This window comes from Tachyglossus aculeatus, chromosome 10 (assembly GCF_015852505.1).
Source record: "Tachyglossus aculeatus isolate mTacAcu1 chromosome 10, mTacAcu1.pri, whole genome shotgun sequence".
NCBI lineage: Eukaryota > Metazoa > Chordata > Mammalia > Monotremata > Tachyglossidae > Tachyglossus > Tachyglossus aculeatus.
In genome coordinates this window covers 49,373,099-49,392,602 of record NC_052075.1, presented here as the reverse complement: position 1 = coordinate 49,392,602, position 19,504 = coordinate 49,373,099, and the positions used below count along the sequence as shown (strand labels likewise).

At 54.9% G+C, this 19,504-nt stretch overlaps 2 protein-coding genes across 3 annotated transcripts in view; both read left to right on the top strand.

Annotated features, from left to right (window-relative positions):
* Positions 1-10,254, top strand: part of LRRC4B (leucine rich repeat containing 4B) — a 37,988-nt gene extending 27,734 nt beyond the window's left edge. For both annotated transcript variants that reach the window (XM_038753118.1, XM_038753119.1), the window contains exon 3: positions 8,271-10,254. In XM_038753118.1, coding sequence (XP_038609046.1) covers positions 8,271-10,178 — 1,908 coding nt within the window. In that variant the 3' untranslated portion in view covers positions 10,179-10,254. The remainder of the gene's footprint in view (positions 1-8,270) is intronic.
* A 3,318-nt stretch (positions 10,255-13,572) lies between these two features.
* Positions 13,573-17,772, top strand: ASPDH (aspartate dehydrogenase domain containing). Its single transcript, XM_038753120.1, has 7 exons — positions 13,573-13,920; positions 14,256-14,400; positions 14,542-14,626; positions 16,253-16,402; positions 16,842-17,101; positions 17,233-17,387; positions 17,535-17,772. The coding sequence occupies exons 1-7, from the start codon at positions 13,857-13,859 to the stop codon at positions 17,576-17,578; spliced, it is 903 nt and encodes a 300-aa protein (XP_038609048.1). The 5' UTR covers positions 13,573-13,856; the 3' UTR covers positions 17,579-17,772.
* Positions 17,773-19,504: the final 1,732 nt, after the last annotated feature.

Genomic DNA, 19,504 nt, shown 5'->3' with positions numbered 1-19,504 from the left:
CGCTCAATAAATATGATTGGATGGATGGATGGATGAATACGATTGAATGAATGAATGAATGAATTCATCCACCACCCCCCCATCCCGGCCCTACAGCATTTAAATCCAGATCTGTAATTTATTTATTTATTTCTATTAATGTCTGTCTCCCCCTCTAGACTGCAAGCTTGTTGTGGGCAGGGACTGTGTCTATTTATAGCTATATTGTACTCTCCCTAGCGCTTAGTACAGTGCTCTGCACATAGTAAGTGCTCAATAAATAGGATTGACTGACTGACTGATGCCCACACAGCCCTCATCGCTATCTCTCTGGTCATTCCCCACATAGTAAGCGCTCAATAAATACGATTGATGATGATGATGATGGTGATTCCCCCGTCTCCAAGCCTGACCTCTCTCCCAGTCCCTCACTGGCTCTTGTGTCTGTTCACTACACGGTCTCTCCCCAGGGTGACCGTGTGGAAGGAGGTCATCCGATCCAGTCCCCTGCCTCTAGGCCAAAGCATCCATCGGCAGCCTCCCTCCGGCACCCGTCTTCAGGTCCCGTGACCCAAGAATGGCCAAAACTTTCTCAGGTCTAACCACAATCCCCTACGAGTCCAAGCCTTGGAAACAGGAAATGATGTCTCCCGTCTCTTCCAGGTCCCAGTAGTCCTGACTCCCAGCCCCTGATCTCCCAATCCTCTCAAGACAGAGGTCATTTAATAATAACAGTAATAACAATAATAATAACAATAATATAGGGGTTGGAAACAGGAAATGACGTCTCCCCTCTCTTCCAGGTCCCAGGAGTCCTGACTCCCAGCCCCTGATCACCCAATCGTCTCAGGACCGAGGTCATTTAATAATAACAGTAATAATAATAATAACAACAACAATATAGGGGTATCTGTTAAGCAGTTACTACGAGGCAAACACTGTCCTAAACCCTGGGTTAGATTCAAGATAATCAGATTAGACCCAGTCCCAGTCCCACAAGGGGCTCAGCGCTTAGTACGGTGCTCTGCACACAGTAAGCGCTCAATAAATACGATTGAATTGAAGGAATGAATAAGGGGGAGGGAGAATAGGGATTTAATGCATATCTGACAGATGAGGAAACTGAGGCACACGCAAGTGGAACCGGGATTAGAGAAATCAGGTGTCTCAGAAGCAGTGTGGCTCAGTGGAAAGAGCCCAGGCTTTGGAGTCAGAAGTCATGGGTTCAAATCCCGACTCTGTTGGGTAGGGACTGTCTCTATGTGTTGCCGACTTGTACTTCCCAAGCGCTTAGTACAGTGCTTTGCACACAGTAAGCGCTCAATAAATACAATTGATTGATTGATTGACTCCGCCACTTGTCAGCTGTGTGACTTTGGGCAAGTCGCTTCACTTCTCTGGGCTTCAGTTCCCTCATCTGTAATATGGGGATGAAGACTGTGAGCCCCCCATGGGACAACCTGAACACCTTGTAACCTCTCCAGCACTTAGAACAGTGATTTGCACATAATAAGCACTTAATAAATGCCATTATTATTATTATTTTTTTTTATTTTATTAATATTTCCACTGGGCTAGGCAGGGTTTGGACCCACACGCCACCGCCTCACACATGCAAGCCGTCTGCACGAGTGCGATTGGGCTACGGGACTCCTGGAACTTGTAGTCCTAGAAATCCGCTTGGACAACTTGGGTTCCACTTTGGCCTGACCCAAGCCAGCCCCCTGACCTGAGTTCATGAGGCCTCATCCCATCTGGTTTGGCCTCCAATCCTCCTTTTAATAATAATAATAATAATAATAATAATAATAATAATAATAATGATGGCATTCATTAAGCGCTTACTAGGTGCAAAGAACTGTTCTAAGTGCTGGGGAGGTTACAAGGAGATCAGGTTGTCACATGAGGGGGGCTCACAGTCTTAATCCCCATTTTACAGATGAGGGAACTGAGGCACAGAGAAGTTAAGTGACTTGCCCAAAGTCACACAGCTGACAATTGGCAGAGCAGGGATTCGAACCCATCATCATCATCATCAATCGTATTTATTGAGTGCTTACTATGTGCAGAGCACTGTACTAAGCGCTTGGGAAGTACAAACTGGCAACCTATAGAGACAGTCCCTACCCAGCAGTGGGCTCACAGTCTAAAAGGGGGAGACAGAGAACAAAACCAAACATACTAACAAAATAGAATAAATAGAATAGATATGTACAAATAAAATAAATAAATAAATAGAGTAATAAATAAATAGAGTAATAATAAATAAATAGAGTAATAAATAAATAGATAGAGTAATAGAGTAATAGAGAACTCATGACCCCTGACTCCAAAGTCCAGCCATTTCCACTGAGCCACGCTGCTTCTCTGGCAACCGGCAACCAGCAACTCTCCTCTCCACAAGGCTGGGCACAGTTGGTACGATGTCAGTCGGTCAGTCGATAGTATCATTATCATTATTATTCAGGGTAGGTAGAGATCCTCTCTGTAGGCTGTTAGCCCTAGGTGAGGTACGGTCTATGTCTCGTCTGATTGTACTGAATTTACACCAGCCCTTAGTACAACGCATGGCATAACCAACCAACCAATCCATCACTCAGTTGTATTTATTGAGAACTTACTGTTTGCAGAGCACTGCAATTAGTGCTTGGGAGAGGATAATAGAGTAGTAGACATGTTCCCTGCCCACGAATCCAGAGGGGGGAGATGGACATTAATAAAAATAAGTACATTTTGGATATTTACCTAAGTGTTATGAGGTGGAAATGATTACAGCTACAACTATTAATAATTATGGTTACATGATAAGTTATATATTATGTGTGATATATTAAATAATGATAATCATTATGATCGTCTACCCTCCTGGAGATGAACTAGGAACTGTCCGGCCTCAGATTCAAAAATCCCCTCTCTTTGGGGCTCTTTTTGTTGTGATTGCCCTCATGTTGTACTGCACTTTCCCAAGCGCTTAGTACAGTGTTCTGCACACAGTAAGTACTCGATAAATACTATCGAATGAATCTCTGGCCACATTGACTGAAACTTATGTTCTCTGCTCTACCTAAGCAGAACTGTCCTTAACTTCAGCCTATGAGCCCCGTGACTTCAAACCATTCCCCTCAACCTGAATGCCTGGGAGTCAGAAGGACCTGAGTTCCAATCCTGGTACCGCCACTTGTCTGTGTGACCTTGGACAAACTGCTTCACTTCTCTGCGACTCAATTACCTCAGCTGTAAATGGGGATTAAGACTGCGAGCCCCATGTAGGACATGGACTGGGTCCAATCTGATTGACTTGTATCTACCCAGTGTTTTGTACAATGTTAGGTACATAGTAAGGGCTTAACAAATACCATCAAAAAAAAAAAAAGCCAACCCTTCTGTCTCCTGTATCATTCCAGGAAAAAGTTGCCAACTCCAGCAAATCTTGCCAGGTTTGCCTCTGCTGGCTTTAGATGGTGATGATGATGACGATGATTATAACAATAAAAGTATTTGTTCAGCATTTATTATGTCTCAAGCACTGGGGTACATACAAGTTATTCAAGTCTGACAGCGTCCCTGTCCCACGTGGGACTCCTAATCAATCAATCAATTGTATTTATTGAGCGCTTACTGTGTGCAGAGCACTGTACTAAGTGCTTGGGAAGTACAAGATGGCAACATATAGAGACAGTCCCTACCCAACAGTGGGCTCACAGTCTAAAAGGGGGAGACAGAGAACAACACCAAACATACTAACAAAATAAAATAAATGGAATAGATATGTACAAGTAAAATAAATCTGAGTCGGAGGGAGAACAGGGATAGAATCCCATTTTACGGGTGAGGACACTGAGGCACAGAGAAGTTAAGTGACTTGCCTGAGATCACACAGCAAGCAATTGGCAGAGCTGGGCTTAGAATCCAGATCTTCTAATTCCCAGGCCCAGGCTCTTTCCGCTAGGCCACAGTGCTTCTCTAGAGACTCCTTAGCCTTTCTGTTCATCTTTGGAATTTGCTTTCTTTGTATCTTGTTGGTTTGGGTTTTGACACTAAGTGATTCTCTCTCTACACTTTCACGGGTCTTTTCTGCCTCCCAAGTGGACGGCAAGCTCCCTATGGGCATAGGCTCTGTCTCATCATCATCATCATCATCAATCGTATTACTGAGCGCTTACTATGTGCAGAGCACTGTACTAAGCGTTTGGGAAGTACAAATTGGCAACATATAGAGACAGTCCCTACCGAACAGTGGGCTCACAGTCTAAAAGGGGGAGACAGAGAACAAGACCAAACATACTAACAAAATTAAATAAATAGGATAGATATGTACAAGTAAAATAAATAAATAAATAAATAGAGTAGTAAATATGTACAAACATATATACATATATACAGGTGCTGTGGGGAAGGGAAGGAGGTAAAATGGGGGGGGATGGAGAGGGGGACGAGGGGGAGAGGAAGGAAGGGGCTCAGTCTGGGAAGGCCTCCTGGAGGAGGTGAGCTCACAGCAGGGCCTTGAAGGGAGGAAGAGAGCTAGCTTGGCGGATGGGCAGAGGGAGGGCATTCCAGGCCCGGGGGATGACGTGGGCCGGGGGTCGATGGCGAGACAGGCGAGAACGAGGTACGGTGAGGAGATTAGCGGCAGAGGAGCGGAGGGTGCGGGCTGGGCTGGAGAAGGAGAGAAGGGAGGTGAGGTAGGAGGGGGCGAGGGGATGGACAGCCTTGAAGCCCAGGGTGAGGAGTTTCTGCCTGATGCGCAGATTGATTGGTAGCCACTGAAGATTTTTGAGTCTCCTTCCTCTGTTGGTCCTCTCAGCAGTCCACGCAACATTTTGCCTTGCACAGGTGATCGGGAGAGACTAGGGGATTCCACTGCTACGGGTCTCTCTTTCCCAGGCTCTGTCGTTTGAGTTTCATTATTATTATTACTGTTGTATTTGTTAAGTGCTTACTATGTGTCAAGCACTGTTGTAAATACTGGGGTAGACACGAGTTAATCAGGTCAGGCATAGTAGACATATGGGCCAGGTACTGTATTAAGCATTGAGGTAGCTTACAAGACAATCAGGTTGGAACAGTCCATGTCCTACATGGGGCTCAGGTCTTAATCCTCAGTTTACAGATGAGGTACCTGAGGCCCAGAGAAGCAGCGTGGCTTAGTGGAAAGAGCACGGGCTTTGGAGTCAGAGGTCATGGATTCAAATCCTGCCTCTGCCACCTGTCAGCTGGGTGACCTTGGGCAAGTCACTTTGCTTCTCTGCGCCTCAGTTCCCACATCTGTAAAATGGGGATGAAGACTGTGAGTCCTCCGTGGGTCAACCTGATCACCTTGTATCCTCCCCAGAGCTTAGAACAGTACTTTGCACATAGTAAGCGCTTAATAAATAATAAATTATTATTATTACTATTATCAAGTGACTTGCCTGAGATCACAAAACAGACATGTGGCAGAGCCAGGATTAGAACCTAGGACCTCTGATTCCCAGGCCCATGCTCTTTCTACTAGGCCACACTGCTTTCTGATGAACAAAGGACCCAGAGTGATATCTTGTGAATGGCATCGTTCAGAGAGGAGGTGTGGTCCCTGACCTCAAGTACTAAAATCCCAAATTCTCTCTCCCCATATCACATCCTCCATCTTCCATGTCACTCCCATTTCCCACCCTCTTGACTGTACACTTCCCAGGCAAGACATCATCATCATCATCGTTATTAGTATTGTTATTATGCATACTTTGTTTCAAGTAATGTACAGGACAGATGTTGGGCAAAGATTCAAAGGTGGCTGAAGATTGGGTTTTCTTCACAGCTTCCAGCCTGCAGCCAAAGAGGGAGGGAGAGAAAGAGATGGAGGGCCCTGGGACAGGATGATGATAACGATGATGGTGGTGGTGACCGTGATGGTGTGACGATGGTGGTGTCGGTGGCGATGGTGATGATGATGGCGGAGATGTTGGTCATGGCGGTGGTGATGTTTGAGGCGATAGTGATGGCACTGTTGATGGTAGTGACGTTGGTGATGATGGTGGTGTTGGTGGTGATGGTGATGGTGATGTTGGTGGCGTTGGTGATGATGTCAGTGATGATGATGATGATGGTGGTGGTGATGGCAGTGGTGATGGTGATGGTGGCGATGATGATGATGCCAGTGATGATGGTGATGTTGGTGACGATGGTGATGATGATGTTGGTGATGATGGTGATGATGATGCCAGTGATGATGATGGTGATGATGATGCTGGCGGTGATGGCAGTGGTGATGGTGGCAATGATGATGATGATGCCGGTGATGGTGATTTTGGTGATGATGGTGATGTTGGTGATGATGGTGATGTTGGTGACGATGGTGATGATGTTGGTGACGATGGTGATGATGATGTTGGTGATGATGGTGATGATGATGATGCCAGTGATGATGATGGTGATGATGATGATGGCGGTGATGGCAGTGGTGATGGTGGCAATGATGATGATGATGCCAGTGATGATGGTGATGGTGATGTTGGTGACGATGGTGATGATGATGTTGGTGACGATGGTGATGGTGGCAATGATGATGATGCCAGTGATGATGGTGATGTTGATGGCGATGATGATGTTGGTGATGATGGTGATGATGATGCCAGTGATGATGGTGATGATGGTGGTGATGGCAGTGGTGACGGTGATGGCGGCGATGATGATGATGCCAGTGATGATGGTGATGGTGATGTTGGTGACGATGGTGATGATGATGCCATTGATGATGGTGATGGTGATGTCAGTGACGATGGTGGTGATGCCAGTGATGATGGTAATGATGATGGCGGTGATGGCAGTGGTGATGGTGATGGTGGCGATGATAATGATGCCAGTGGTAATGGCGATGGTGATGTTGGTGACGATGGTGATGATGATGCCAGTGATGATGGTGGTGATGATGCCAGTGATGGTGGTTATGGTGATGTTGGTGGCGATGATAATGATGGTGTCAGTGATGATGGTGTTGGTGGTGGTGATGTTGGTGGCGACGGCGATGATGATGACAGTGATGTTGGCAATGATGGTTTTGATGGTGATGATGATGTTGGTGGTGATGGCGATTCATTCATTCAATCGTATTTATTGAGCGCTTACTGTGTGCAGAGCACTGTACTAAGCGCTTGGGAAGTACAAATCGGCAACATATAGAGACGGTCCCTACCCAACAACGGGCTCACAGCCTAGAAGGGGGAGACAGACAACAAAACAGGTAGACAGGCATCAATACCATCACAATAAATAGAAGTACAGCTATATACACATCACTGATGAAATATATTGAGTAATAAATATGTACAAATAAAATAAATAGAGTACTAAATATGTACAAATATATACAAGTGCTGCTGGGAGGGGAAGAGGGTAGGGTGGGGGGGGCGATGACGTCGGTGACGATGGTGACGATGGGTGATGGTGGCGAGGGTGATGGTGGCGATGTTGGTGATGATTCATTCATGCATTCATTCAGTCATATTTATTGAGCACTTACTGTGTGCAGAGCACCGTACTAGGCGCTTGGGAAGTACAAGTTGGCAACCTATAGAGACGGTCCCTACCCAACAACAGGCTCACAGTCTAGAAGTGGGAGACAGACAACAAAACAAAACATATGGACAGGTGTCAAGTCACCAGAGTAAATAGAAATAAAGCTAGATGCACATCATTAACAAAATAAATAGAAGAGTAAACACGTACAAGTGAAATAAATAGCGTAATATAGTGATGACGGTGGCGACAGTGCCGGTGACGATAGTGGTGCCCACTGTCAGGTCGGGACTGTCTCTATTTGTTGCCAATTTGTACTTCCCAAGCGCTTAGTACAGTGCTCTGCACATAGTAAGCGCTCAATAAATACGATTGATGATAGTGGTGATGGCGATGATAGTACTGGTGATGCCAGTACTTAAAGAAGCAGCGTGGCTCAGTGGAAAAGGGCCCGGGCTTTGGAGTCAGAGGTCATGGGTTCAAATCCCGGCTCCACCAACTGTCAGCTGTGTGACCCTGGGCAAGTCACTTCACTTCTCTGGGCCTCAGTTCCCTCACCTGTCAAATGGGGATGAAGACTGTGAGCCCCCCGTGGGACAACCTGATCACCTTGTCACCTCCCCAGCGCTTAGCACAAAGTAGGCGCTTAATAAATGCCATCATTATTATCATTATTATGCCGATGGCAGCGATGTCGGTGCCGGGGGCTCGGGGAGAGGGTGATGCCGGGGCCGGCTAGGGCGGCGGTGATGACGCCGCGTCTCTCTTTCTCCCCGTCCCTCGCCCCCCGCCCCCAGGTGATCCGCACGGACACCTTCAAGCACCTGAGGCACCTGGAGATCCTGCAGCTGAGCAAGAACCTGGTGCGCAAGATCGAGGTGGGCGCCTTCAACGGGCTGCCCAGCCTGAACACGCTGGAGCTGTTCGACAACCGGCTGAGCACGGTGCCCACGCAGGCCTTCGAGTACCTGTCCAAGCTGCGCGAGCTGTGGCTGCGCAACAACCCCATCGAGAGCATCCCCTCGTACGCCTTCAACCGCGTGCCCTCCCTGCGCCGCCTGGACCTGGGCGAGCTGAAGCGGCTGGAGTACATCTCGGAGGCGGCCTTCGAGGGGCTGGTCAACCTGCGCTACCTCAACCTGGGCATGTGCAACCTGAAGGACATCCCCAACCTGACGGCCCTGGTGCGGCTGGAGGAGCTGGAGCTGTCGGGCAACCGGCTGGACCTCATCCGGCCGGGCTCCTTCCAGGGGCTGACCAGCCTGCGCAAGCTCTGGCTGATGCACGCCCAGGTGGGCACCATCGAGCGCAACGCCTTCGACGACCTCAAATCCCTGGAGGAACTCAACCTGTCGCACAACAACCTGATGTCGCTGCCCCACGACCTGTTCACCCCGCTGCACCGGCTGGAGCGGGTCCACCTGAACCACAACCCGTGGCACTGCAACTGCGACGTCCTGTGGCTCAGCTGGTGGCTCAAGGAGACCGTGCCCAGCAACACCACCTGCTGCGCCCGCTGCCACGCCCCCGCCCCCCTCAAGGGCCGCTACATCGGCGAGCTGGACCAGAGCCACTTCACCTGCTACGCGCCGGTCATCGTGGAGCCCCCCACCGACCTCAACGTCACCGAGGGCATGGCGGCCGAGCTCAAGTGCCGCACAGGCACCTCCATGACGTCCGTCAACTGGCTGACGCCCAACGGGACCCTCATGACGCACGGCTCCTACCGGGTGCGCATCTCCGTCCTGCACGACGGCACCCTGAACTTCACCAACGTGACCGTCCAGGACACGGGCCAGTACACCTGCATGGTCACCAACTCGGCGGGCAACACCACCGCCTCGGCCACGCTCAACGTGTCCGCCCTGGACCCCGCCGGGGGGCCGGCCGGGGGGCCGGGGGGCGGCCCCGGGGGCGCCGGGGGCGCCGGCGGGGGCTACACCTACTTCACCACGGTCACCGTGGAGACCCTGGAGACCCAACAGGGAGAGGAGCTGATCCTGCGGGCCACGGAGAAGGAAAAGCCGGGCCCCACGGCGGCCGGGGGCTGGGGCGGAGCGGGCGTACCGGCCTCCGGTGCCGGGGGAGGCGGGGGCGCGGCCGCGGCCTCCTCCTCGTCCTCCTCCTCCTCCACCACGGCCCCCGCCCCGCGCTCCGCCCGGCCTACGGAGAAGGCCTTCACCGTGCCCATCACGGACGTGACCGAGAACGCCCTCAAGGACCTGGACGACGTCATGAAGACCACCAAGATCATCATCGGCTGCTTCGTGGCCATCACCTTCATGGCCGCCGTCATGCTGGTGGCCTTCTACAAGCTGCGCAAGCAGCACCAGCTGCACAAGCACCACGGGCCCACACGCACCGTGGAGATCATCAACGTGGAGGACGAGCTGCCCGCCGCCGCCGCCGCCGCCGCCGCAGCCGCTGCCGGGGGGCTGCCCGGGGGTGGGCCCGGTGGTGGGCCCGGAGGCGGCGGCGGCGGCGGGGACAGTCGCCTGGCCCTGCCCGCCCTGGAGCACGACCACCTGAACCACCACCACTACGTGGCCGCGGCCTTCAAGGCGCACTATGGCGGCGGCGGCGGCGGCGGCGGCAATCCCCCCGGGGGCGGCGGGGGCAAGGGACCCCCGGGCCTCAACTCCATCCACGAACCCTTGCTGTTCAAGAGCGGCTCCAAGGAGAACGTACAAGAGACCCAGATCTGAGCCCGGGGGGCCCTGGGGACCACCCCCCAAATCTCCCCCGAGGCGGCGGCCGGACTGGAGACGGCGAAGGCCCGGAGGGGGTGTCCCTCGACGGGAGCGGACCCGCCGGCCGGACTGGAGACGGCGAAGGCCCGGAGGGGTGTCCCTCGACGGGTCGGCCGTCCCGGGCCCGGGTCGCCCCCTCTTCTCCTCGACCACCGCACCCCGAGGGGACCTCGCCGGCCGTGGGGTGTGGGGAGATGGACAGGTGTGAGGGTGGGGCGGGGGGCGGGAGGGGGGGATTTCACTCCAGGGGTTGGGGGCGGGTTGGGGGCAAGGTGGACCTCGGCCGGAGGACTCACCCGTCCACTCGGGACTACATCCCCTTCCCCCCACCGCGATGGGGGTGGTCGTGGGATGGGGGGCGAGGGAGGGAGGGGGCCGGGAATTGGTGAAAGGGGTGGAGGGGGGTCTCCCACGCCCCTCCCACCTCCTCCACGATGGTGGGTTAGTTTGGGGGCGTCCTGACACCCTCCTCGGCCCCCTCCATCTTCAGCCCCGTGCACCATGCGGCCCCCCTGCCCCGGGGTGAGGAGGGGCTTTTTTGGGGGGCGTCCCCCCGCCCCCCCATCCCCTTTTACGGTTCATTTTTTCCAGTTTGATTCCCTCCTCTGCCCCCCTCCCGGTCTCTCCCCGCAGGACAGAAGTTTTCCTTTCTCCAGTTCCCCCTGCCCCCCGCACCCCATCCTAGACGCTGAGCCCCCCCGCGACCCCCGCCGCGGGGGAGGGGGGAGGGGGGACCCCCCCCAAATCCTCCGCTTCCCCCCACCGCCCCACGGACGGACTCTTTTGATACCGAAAGGAGGTTTGCGTCTCCGACTACCTGCTGTAATTAACTTTAAAAAAAAAAAGTAAAAAAAAAAATTTTGTCATGAAAAACACAATCATGAAAGAGAGAACAGGGAAGAAGAAGAAGAAGAAGATGAAACGGCCGGAGGTGGGAGAGAAGGGGGTGGTGATTTGGGGGGCGAGGAGGGGAGGGGGAGAGGTCTCTGCCGGGGGAAAGCAGTGGGGGGGGGGGGGTCCCCTCCCTTCGAGGGGAGCGCGGCGGGGCTCCGGCGGGGCTGGGCCTGCCCTGGCGTGGGGGGGGGGGCGGCGGGCGGAAGGGGACGGGTTGGGGCTCACACTGGGCTAGCAAAGGGGGAGGGGGACAGAGCAGAGGGAAAGGGGACAGAGGGCAGGGGGAGGGGGACAGAGAGAGCAGGGGGAGAGGGACAGAGAGAGCAGGGGGAGAGCAGGGTGGGGGAGAGAGAGAGAGCAGGGGGAGAGGGAGAGAACAGGGGGAGAGGGAGAGAGCATGGGGAGAGGGAGAGAGCAGGGGGAGAGGGAGAGAGCAGGGGGAGAGGGGGAGAGCAGGGGGAGAGGGGGAGAGCAGGGGGAGAGAGAGTAGGGAGAGAGGGAGAGCAGGTAGAGAGGGAGAGAGAGCAGGGGGAGAGAGAGTAGGGAGAGAGGGAGAGCAGGTAGAGAGGGAGAGAGAGCAGGGGGAGAGAGAGTAGGGAGAGAGGGAGAGCAGGTAGAGAGGGAGAGAGAGCAGGGGGAGAGAGAGAGCAGGGGGAGAGGGAGAGAGAGCAGGGGGAGAGGGAGAGAGAGCAGGGGGAGAGGGAGAGCAGGGGCAGAGGGAGAGATCAGAGGAAAAGGAGAGAAGGCAGGGGGAGAGAGAAGAGGGTAAGGGGAGAGGGAGAGAGCAGAGGGAAAGGAGAGAGGGCAAGGGGAGAGGGTGAGCAGGGGGAGAGAGAGAGAGACCATGGGGAGAAGGAGAGGGAGAGAGCAGGGGGAGAGGGAGAGAGAGCAGGTGGAGAGGGAGAGCAGGGGCAGGGGGAGAGATCAGAGGAAAAGGAGAGAAGGCAGGGGGAGAGGGAGAGCAGGGGGAGAGAGAAGAGGGTAAGGGGAGAAGGAGAGAGGGCAAGGGGGGAGGGCGAGCAGGGGGAGAGAGAGAGCAGGGGAGAGGGGAAAGGGGGAGGGAGAGAGCAGGAGGAGAGAAAGCAGGGGGAGGGGGAGAGAGAGCAGGGGGAGAGGGGAGAGAGAGAGAGAGCGAGAGAGGCAGAGGAGCGAGCCAGCTCTCTGCAGAAGGAGGTGACAGAGAGAGCCGGCTCGCCGGCCTCTGAGCGGGGCAGAGGGAGGGAGAGAGAGAGAGGCGGGGGCAGAGCCGGGCAGGGAGGGCCGCCTTGGAGGGAGCCGGAGCCCGCGGGGCTGGGCTGGGGACGGGGCGCCAGCACCGGGGGGCGGGGGCTGGGAGGGGGGGCGCCGTGCCCGGGCTGGGGAGGGGCGGCCCGGGGGTCCGGCCTAGTCCTCTGGGTCTCCCTGCGCGGGGCGGGAGGGGAGGGGAGGGGAGGGGAGGGGCGTCTCTCCCACCGCCAGGATCGCTCGGTCTCTCCCATTCCATTAAAAAAACCAAGATCTCTTTGTCTCTCTCTCTCTCTCTCTCTCTCTCTGTCCCTGTCTCCACCTCTGTCTTGCCTATCTCTGTCCTCTCTGTGTCTCTGTCTCTCTGCCCGTCTCTGTCGGTGCCGCTCCTGGTTGCCATGGTAACGCTGCAGCGGGCACCAGGTGGTTGGCGATGGGGGGGAGGAGGGGAGGGGGCGTCGCTGCCGCAGCCTCCGCCGTCCTCGTCCCCGGCCGGGAAAAAGAGACGAGGAGGGGGAGGGGGCCGGGGGGAAATGGGGAGGGAAGACTTGGGAGACCCCTCCTCCTCCTGACAGAGACCCCCCCTTCCTCCTTCCCATCTGAGAGGAGAGAGAGACTTCTCCCTCCTCGGCTTGGGGAGAGAGGCCAGAGATCCGCCCCGAGGAGGCGGGGAAGGGAGAAGGGTTCTCGCCTCGGGAAGAGAGGGAAAACCGGGTCACTGCAGCGGGAGGGATGGAGGGTAGACCGCTGAGGCTTCCCCGCGGGAAGGCGCGGCCCGATGCGGGGATAGAGGGCCGGCATCATCTCCGATCAGAGAGGAGAGGGAGCCGGGGAAAAGGCCCAGCCAAGTGGAGGCCGTCGGGGGGCCGGCCAGGCCGGACTTTGGAGGCTGTCTGGAGCCGGGGTGATGGGGAAGACGCCTCCCCCGGGGGCCTGAAGGGAGAAGGCCCCGAAGGAGGGGGCGACAGGCGGCGGCGGCAGCAGCAGGAGGAGCAGCGATGCAGTGGGGGGCTGGGACGGTGAGGGAGGGGAAGGGAGGAGGTGGGCAGCGCTGGGGTTGGGGGAGGAGGGGCCGGGGGTCGACAAACCCAGAGAGACAGAGAGAGACAGAGCAGAGAGACACAGCTAGAGAGACGGAGATAGAGAGAGAGCTGGCCAGGGCCAGGCGGGAGGAGGTCGTGGGGTGGGGGCCCGTTTCCATGGTAACCGTGGAGGGCAGGGGGATGGGGGGAGCCTCCGTCGCGGAAATTTCCCATCTTGGTCCCCAGCGGGATCCCTTCCCTCGTCCCTTCCCCCTCTCCTCCTCTCCCTCTCCCCTCTCCGGCCAAAGGTCGCCTAACGCTGCCTCGCCAACAGGGTCCAAGGGTCAAAGGTGGTGGGTCGGGCGGCCCAGACCCGGTCCCCCGGCCGGGGCCCCTTTGCTCGGACCCCTTAGCTCGGACCCCTGACCAGGACCCCCTAGCCCGGACCTCCTGGCCGGGACCGTCGCCAGGACCGTCGCCGCGTGGAGCCGTCATGTCCAGGGCTGGAAGGCCCGGGGCCCCAAAGAGAGTTGGAGTCGCCGGCTTCGGCCGGCTCGGTGAGACCAGGCCTGGGGACTGTCATCCCCAACGCCCCCATTCCCCCCTCCCAGAGCTCCTGACCCTCATCTCTCCGGACCGGACACCCTCCGGCCTCGCTAACTCCCTGCGGCCCATTTCCGGTCCCGTCCGGCTGGTTCGCCCAGAACCCGGCCATGGTCCCCCTCACCACCCACTTCCACCCGCAACCCTCTCCTCCAATCCTCCAGGGCTCAGCTTGCCCTTCTTCCCCCTAGGCCCCGGCCTTGCCCCAGCCCCAGGGGCCCCCCACCCCCTCTCCACCGCTGTCTCCCTTCCCTCTTTCCCTCTACAACCCCCGGTCCTCTTCCACCAGGCCAGTACCTGGTCCAGCGGCTGCTCTCCGAGGGGCCTGCACTGGGCCTCGAGCTGGTCTTCGTATGGAACCGGGACCCCGGCCGGATGGGAGGTGCTGTGCCCCCCGCGCTGCAGCTCCTCGACCTGGCAACCTTTGCGGAGAGGTCAGTGACCCAGACCCTGAAACTTGCTCCCCGTTCCAGGAACCTGCGGCTGCCCCTCTGTAAGGGATCTTCCTTGTCCCGGTCATCCCGTGACCCGAATCTGGGGGTCTCTTCCACTCTCCCTCCCCACCCATCTTCCAGGTGTCCGCATCTAGTGGTTGAGGTGGCGCACCCTCATGTAGCGAGAGACTTCGGGCCCCAGATACTGAACAGCAGTGACCTCATGGTGAGATCTCCCTTCCCTTCTACCCTCATCCCTCCAGGGGACTCTTCTACACCCTCTCACCCCTCATCATCAATCGTATTTATTGAGTGCTTACTATGTGCAGAGCACTGTACTAAGCGCTTGGGAAGTACAAATTGGCAACATATAGAGACAGTCCCTACCCAACAGTGGGCTCACAGTCTAAAAGACTAACACCTAACATCCCTAACACCCCCCCCGCCCCCATCTTGAGCCCAGAGACCTCCTGCTGAGCTCTCCCTTCTCCTCCCCCTCCCAGGGACACCCTCTCAATCAATCAATCAATCAATCAGTCATATTTATTGAGCACGTACTGTGTGGAGAGCACTGCACTAAGTGTTTGGGAGAGTACAATACAACAGAGTTGGCAGACTCACTTCCTGCCCCAAATGAGCTCACAGTCTAGATTGTCTTTCCCCAATCCCTTCCCCAACGGGACCCCAGTTCACCTCCCATATTCTCTCTCCCCTACCCACTCCTAAACCCTGAACAGCAGCTATCTCCAGGTGAGATTTCCCAAGCACTTAGTACAGTGCTCAGTACACTGTAAGTGCTCATTAAATTCCATCGATTGATCGATCCACATTCTCCCTTAATGTGAGCCCCCCCCCATATAACTCCCCAGACCTCTTCCCACTTCTAATCCTCTCCACAGGGCTCATTTTATCCTCCCAGTGCTAGTGAACCCCTCCAGGGACAGGATCCATGTCTAATTAAATCAATCAATCAATCAATCAATCACATTTATTGAGTGCTTACTGTGTGCAGAGCACTGTACTAAGCGCTTGGGAAGTACAAGTTGGCAACATATAGAGACGGTCCCTACCCAACAGTTGGGCTCACAGTCTAGAAGGGGGAGACAGAGAACAAAACCAAACATATTAACAAAATAAAATAAATAGAATAGATATGTACAAGAAAAATAAATAAATAAATAGAGTAATAAATATGTACAAACATATATAAAATAAAATAAATAGAATAGATATGTACAAGTAAAATAGAGTAATAAATATGTACAAACATATATACATATATATGCATATACAATATATATGCATATACATATATATACATATATATGTGTATATATGTACATATATAATTCATTCCTGTGTGCTCTTTCCCAGCATTTAGTACATTGCTCTGCACACAGTAAGCGCATAACAAAACTACTACTACTACTATTATTACTATTACTTCTACTGCGTTGCACTCAAATTCTGAGTGGCGGCGGCTTCCTCCATCACTAGTATTGAGCAGCTCCTGGGTGGAGAGTACTGAATTAACTCAACTCCCCTCCAGACTCCTCCCCATCCCAACTCTTCCAATACTTTCTCAGACTCCCTCAGGCTTTGAGGATTTTTCCAGTAGTGTTCCTCACCCGGCCCCCATCCCAATTCTTCCAATACTTTCCCAGACTTCCTCAGGCTTTGAGGATTTTTCCGGTAGCCTTCCTCACCCGGCCTTCCTTGGGCTGTTCCCTTAGTCCTCCCTGCCCCAGGAGTCCCTCAGTTTCCAACTCCTGAGACCCTTTGGCCCTTCCCCCATCGCTCCCTATCCTCTCTCTCCTTCCCTTGAATGACCCTGCCCTTTTCCCTTCCCCAGGTGGGATCTCCCTCTGCCTTCGCGGACCAGGATACGGAGAGAAGGCTGCGTGAGGCCTCGAGCCACGGGGGCCACACAGTATTTGTCCCCCGGGGGGCATTATGGGGGGCAGAAGACATCCGGAGGCTGGACCAGGCTGGGGGGCTTCTGGTGAGGGGGTGCCCGGCCTAGCAGTGGAAGAAACCTGGAGGGGCCGGGCGGAGGGAGCTTGTCAAGGCAGGGTGCAGAGGGGAAGCTAGACAGAGTGGGGGAATAATAATAATAATAATGGCAAAGCACTGTTCCAAGCGCTGGGGAGGTTACAAGGTGATCAGGTTGTCCCAAGGGGGGCTCACAGTCTTAATCCCCATTTTACAGATGAGGTAACTGAGGCCCAGAGAAGTGATGTGACCTGCCCAAAGTCACCCAGCTGACAATTGGCAGAGCTGGGATTTGAACCCCTGACTTCTGACTCCAAAGCCCGGGCTCTTTCCACTGAGCCACGCTGCTTCTCCTAGGGAAGGGGCTGACAGGGCCAGGGGTGAAGTGGGGGGTGTGCGTGTGGGGTTGTGTAGCTGATAGATGATTCTGCCGCTCCCACCTCCTCCAGGGCCTGAGGGTCACAATGGCGACGCATCCGGACGGTTTCCGATTGGAGGGCCCCTTGGCGGCCCGTCTGGCAGGACCGGGAAAAGAGGAGGGCGACGGGGCCGGGGATGGGCTGGGACGCCGGCGGGTGCTGTATGAGGGCCCGGTCCGCGGCCTGTGCCCCGCCGCCCCCCGAAACTCCAACACCATGGCCGCGGCCTGCCTGTCCGCTCCGGGGCTGGGATTCGATCGGGTCATCGGACGGCTGGTGGCCGATACCAGGTCAGGGAGTGACTGACCACCGGGGAGGGTCTGACCGACCCCCGGATAGCCCAGGGTGGGGAGGAGGGTCAGAACCTGGGGCTGGGAAGGGAGTGACCCCAGGACTTGACCAGCACCCCTCTTGTCCGCAGCCTCGTCGACCGGCACGTGGTGGAGGTGGAAGTCACCGGCCCCCCGGGCCCCGGCGGCCGCAGCTTCTCCGTTCGGACGCGGAGGGAGAACCCGGCTGACCCCGGGGCCGTCACCGGCTCGGCCACGCTGGGCGCCTTCTGGACCAGCCTCCTTGGTGGGACCCCCCACGCCCTGATCCGAGACCCCAATCCCTTCCCCAGAGATACCAGCCCCTCACCCTCCTCCCAACTTGGAGATTGTCGAGTGTCCCATGCCCTTCCTGGGCCCCCAGCCTAACATTTCTCCCTGTATCTCTCGCCAGTCTGCTGTGGCCGCAGCCCCGAGCCCGGAGTCCAGCTGTGTTAGTGGACCGGAAAGTCAGACGAGACACCTCCTGTGGGGAAGAGACCAGAGGCAACTTTGCCCGATGGCAATTCAGCCCTCCCTTCTGCCTCAGTTCTTCCTCCCCTTCCCATCTCCCCTTCTCCTTCCTTACCAAAACCGCCCCCCACCACCCGGCCCTTTTCCTTCTGTTGAGTAAATTTTGACTTCTAGAACCCGTTGGCCCCCTCTCACCCCTCAACCCCGAGTCTCCGTCTTCCTACCCTTCATTCATGCAATCGTATTTATTGAGCGCTTACTGTGTGAGCACTGTACAACGCGCTTGGGAAGTACAAGTTGGCAACATATAGAGACGGTCCCTACCCAAAAACGGGCTCACAGTCTAAAAGCAGCGTGGCTTAGTGGAAAGAGCCTGGGCTTGGGAGTCGGAGGTGGTGGGTTAATAATAATAATAATAATGATGGCATTTATTAAGCACATACTATGTGCAAAGCACTGTTCTAAGCGCTGGGGAAGTACAAGTTGGCAACATATAGAGACGGTCCCTACCCAGCAACAGGCTCACAGTCTAAAAGCAGTGTGGCTTAGTGGAAAGAGTCGGAGGTGGTGGGTTAATAATAATGATAATAATAATAATAAAAATAATAATGATGGCATTTATTAAGCACATACAATGTGCAAAGCACTGCTCTAAGCGCTGGGGATGTTACAGGGTAATCAGATTGTCCCACAGGGGGGCTCACAGTCTTCATCCCTATTTTACAGATGAGGCCCAGAGAGGTGAAGTGACTTGCGCAAGGTCACACAGCTGACAATTGGCGGAGCCGGGATTTGAACCCATGACCTCTGACTCCAAAGCCCGGGCTTTTTCCACTGAGCCATGCTGCTTCTCTAATCTGCTGCTGCTTCTAATCCCGGCCCTGCCACCTGTCAGCTGTGTGACTTTGGGCAAGTCACTCCATTTCTCTGGGCCTCAGTGACCTCGTCTGTAAAATGGGAATTGAGACTGTGAGCCCCATGCGGGTTAACCAGATTACCTTGGATCTACCCCAACGTTTAGGGCAGTGCTTGGAACATAGTGAGCGCTTAACAAAGTCCCTTCTAGACTGTGAGCCCCCTTCTAGACTGTGAGCCCCACTGTTGGGTAGGGACCGTCTCTATATGTTGCCAATCTGTACTTCCCAAGCGCTTAGTACAGTGCTCTGCACACAGTAAGAGTTCAATAAATACGATTGAATGAATGAATGAATGGATGAATGAACAAATACCATCGTTATTATGATTATTACCCTCACCGCCCCTCCCCTGGGCCTCGGTGCTTTATAATAATAATAATGATAACATTTATTAAGCGTTTACTGTGTGAAAAGCACAGTTCTAAGCACTGGGGAGGTTCCAAGGTGATCAGGTTGTCCCACGGGGGGCCTCCCAGTCTTTTTTTTTATGGCATTTATTAAGCGCTTACTATGTGCAAAGCACTGTTCTAAGCGCTGGGGAGGTTATAAGGGGATTAGGTTGTCCCACGGGGGGCTCACAGTCTTCATCCCCATTTTACAGATGAGGGAACTGAGGCACAGAGAAGTGAAGTGACTCGCCCAGAGTCACACAGCTGACAATTGGCAGAGCTGGGATTCGAACCCATGACCTAATCTTCATCCTTTTAGACTGTGAGCCCACTGTTGGGTAGGGACTGTCTCTATATGTTGCCAACTTGTACTTCCCAAGCGCTTAGTACAGTGCTCTGCACACAGTAAGCGCTCAATAAAGACGATTGATTGATTGATTCATCCCCATTTGACAGATGAGGGAACTGAGGCCCAGAGAAGTGAAGCGACTGGCCCAAAGCCACACAGCCGGCAATTGGCACAAGGCGGGATTTGAACCCCTGACCTCGGACTCCAAAGCCCGGGCTCTTCCCACTGAACCACACCGCCTCTCAGTGACGTCATC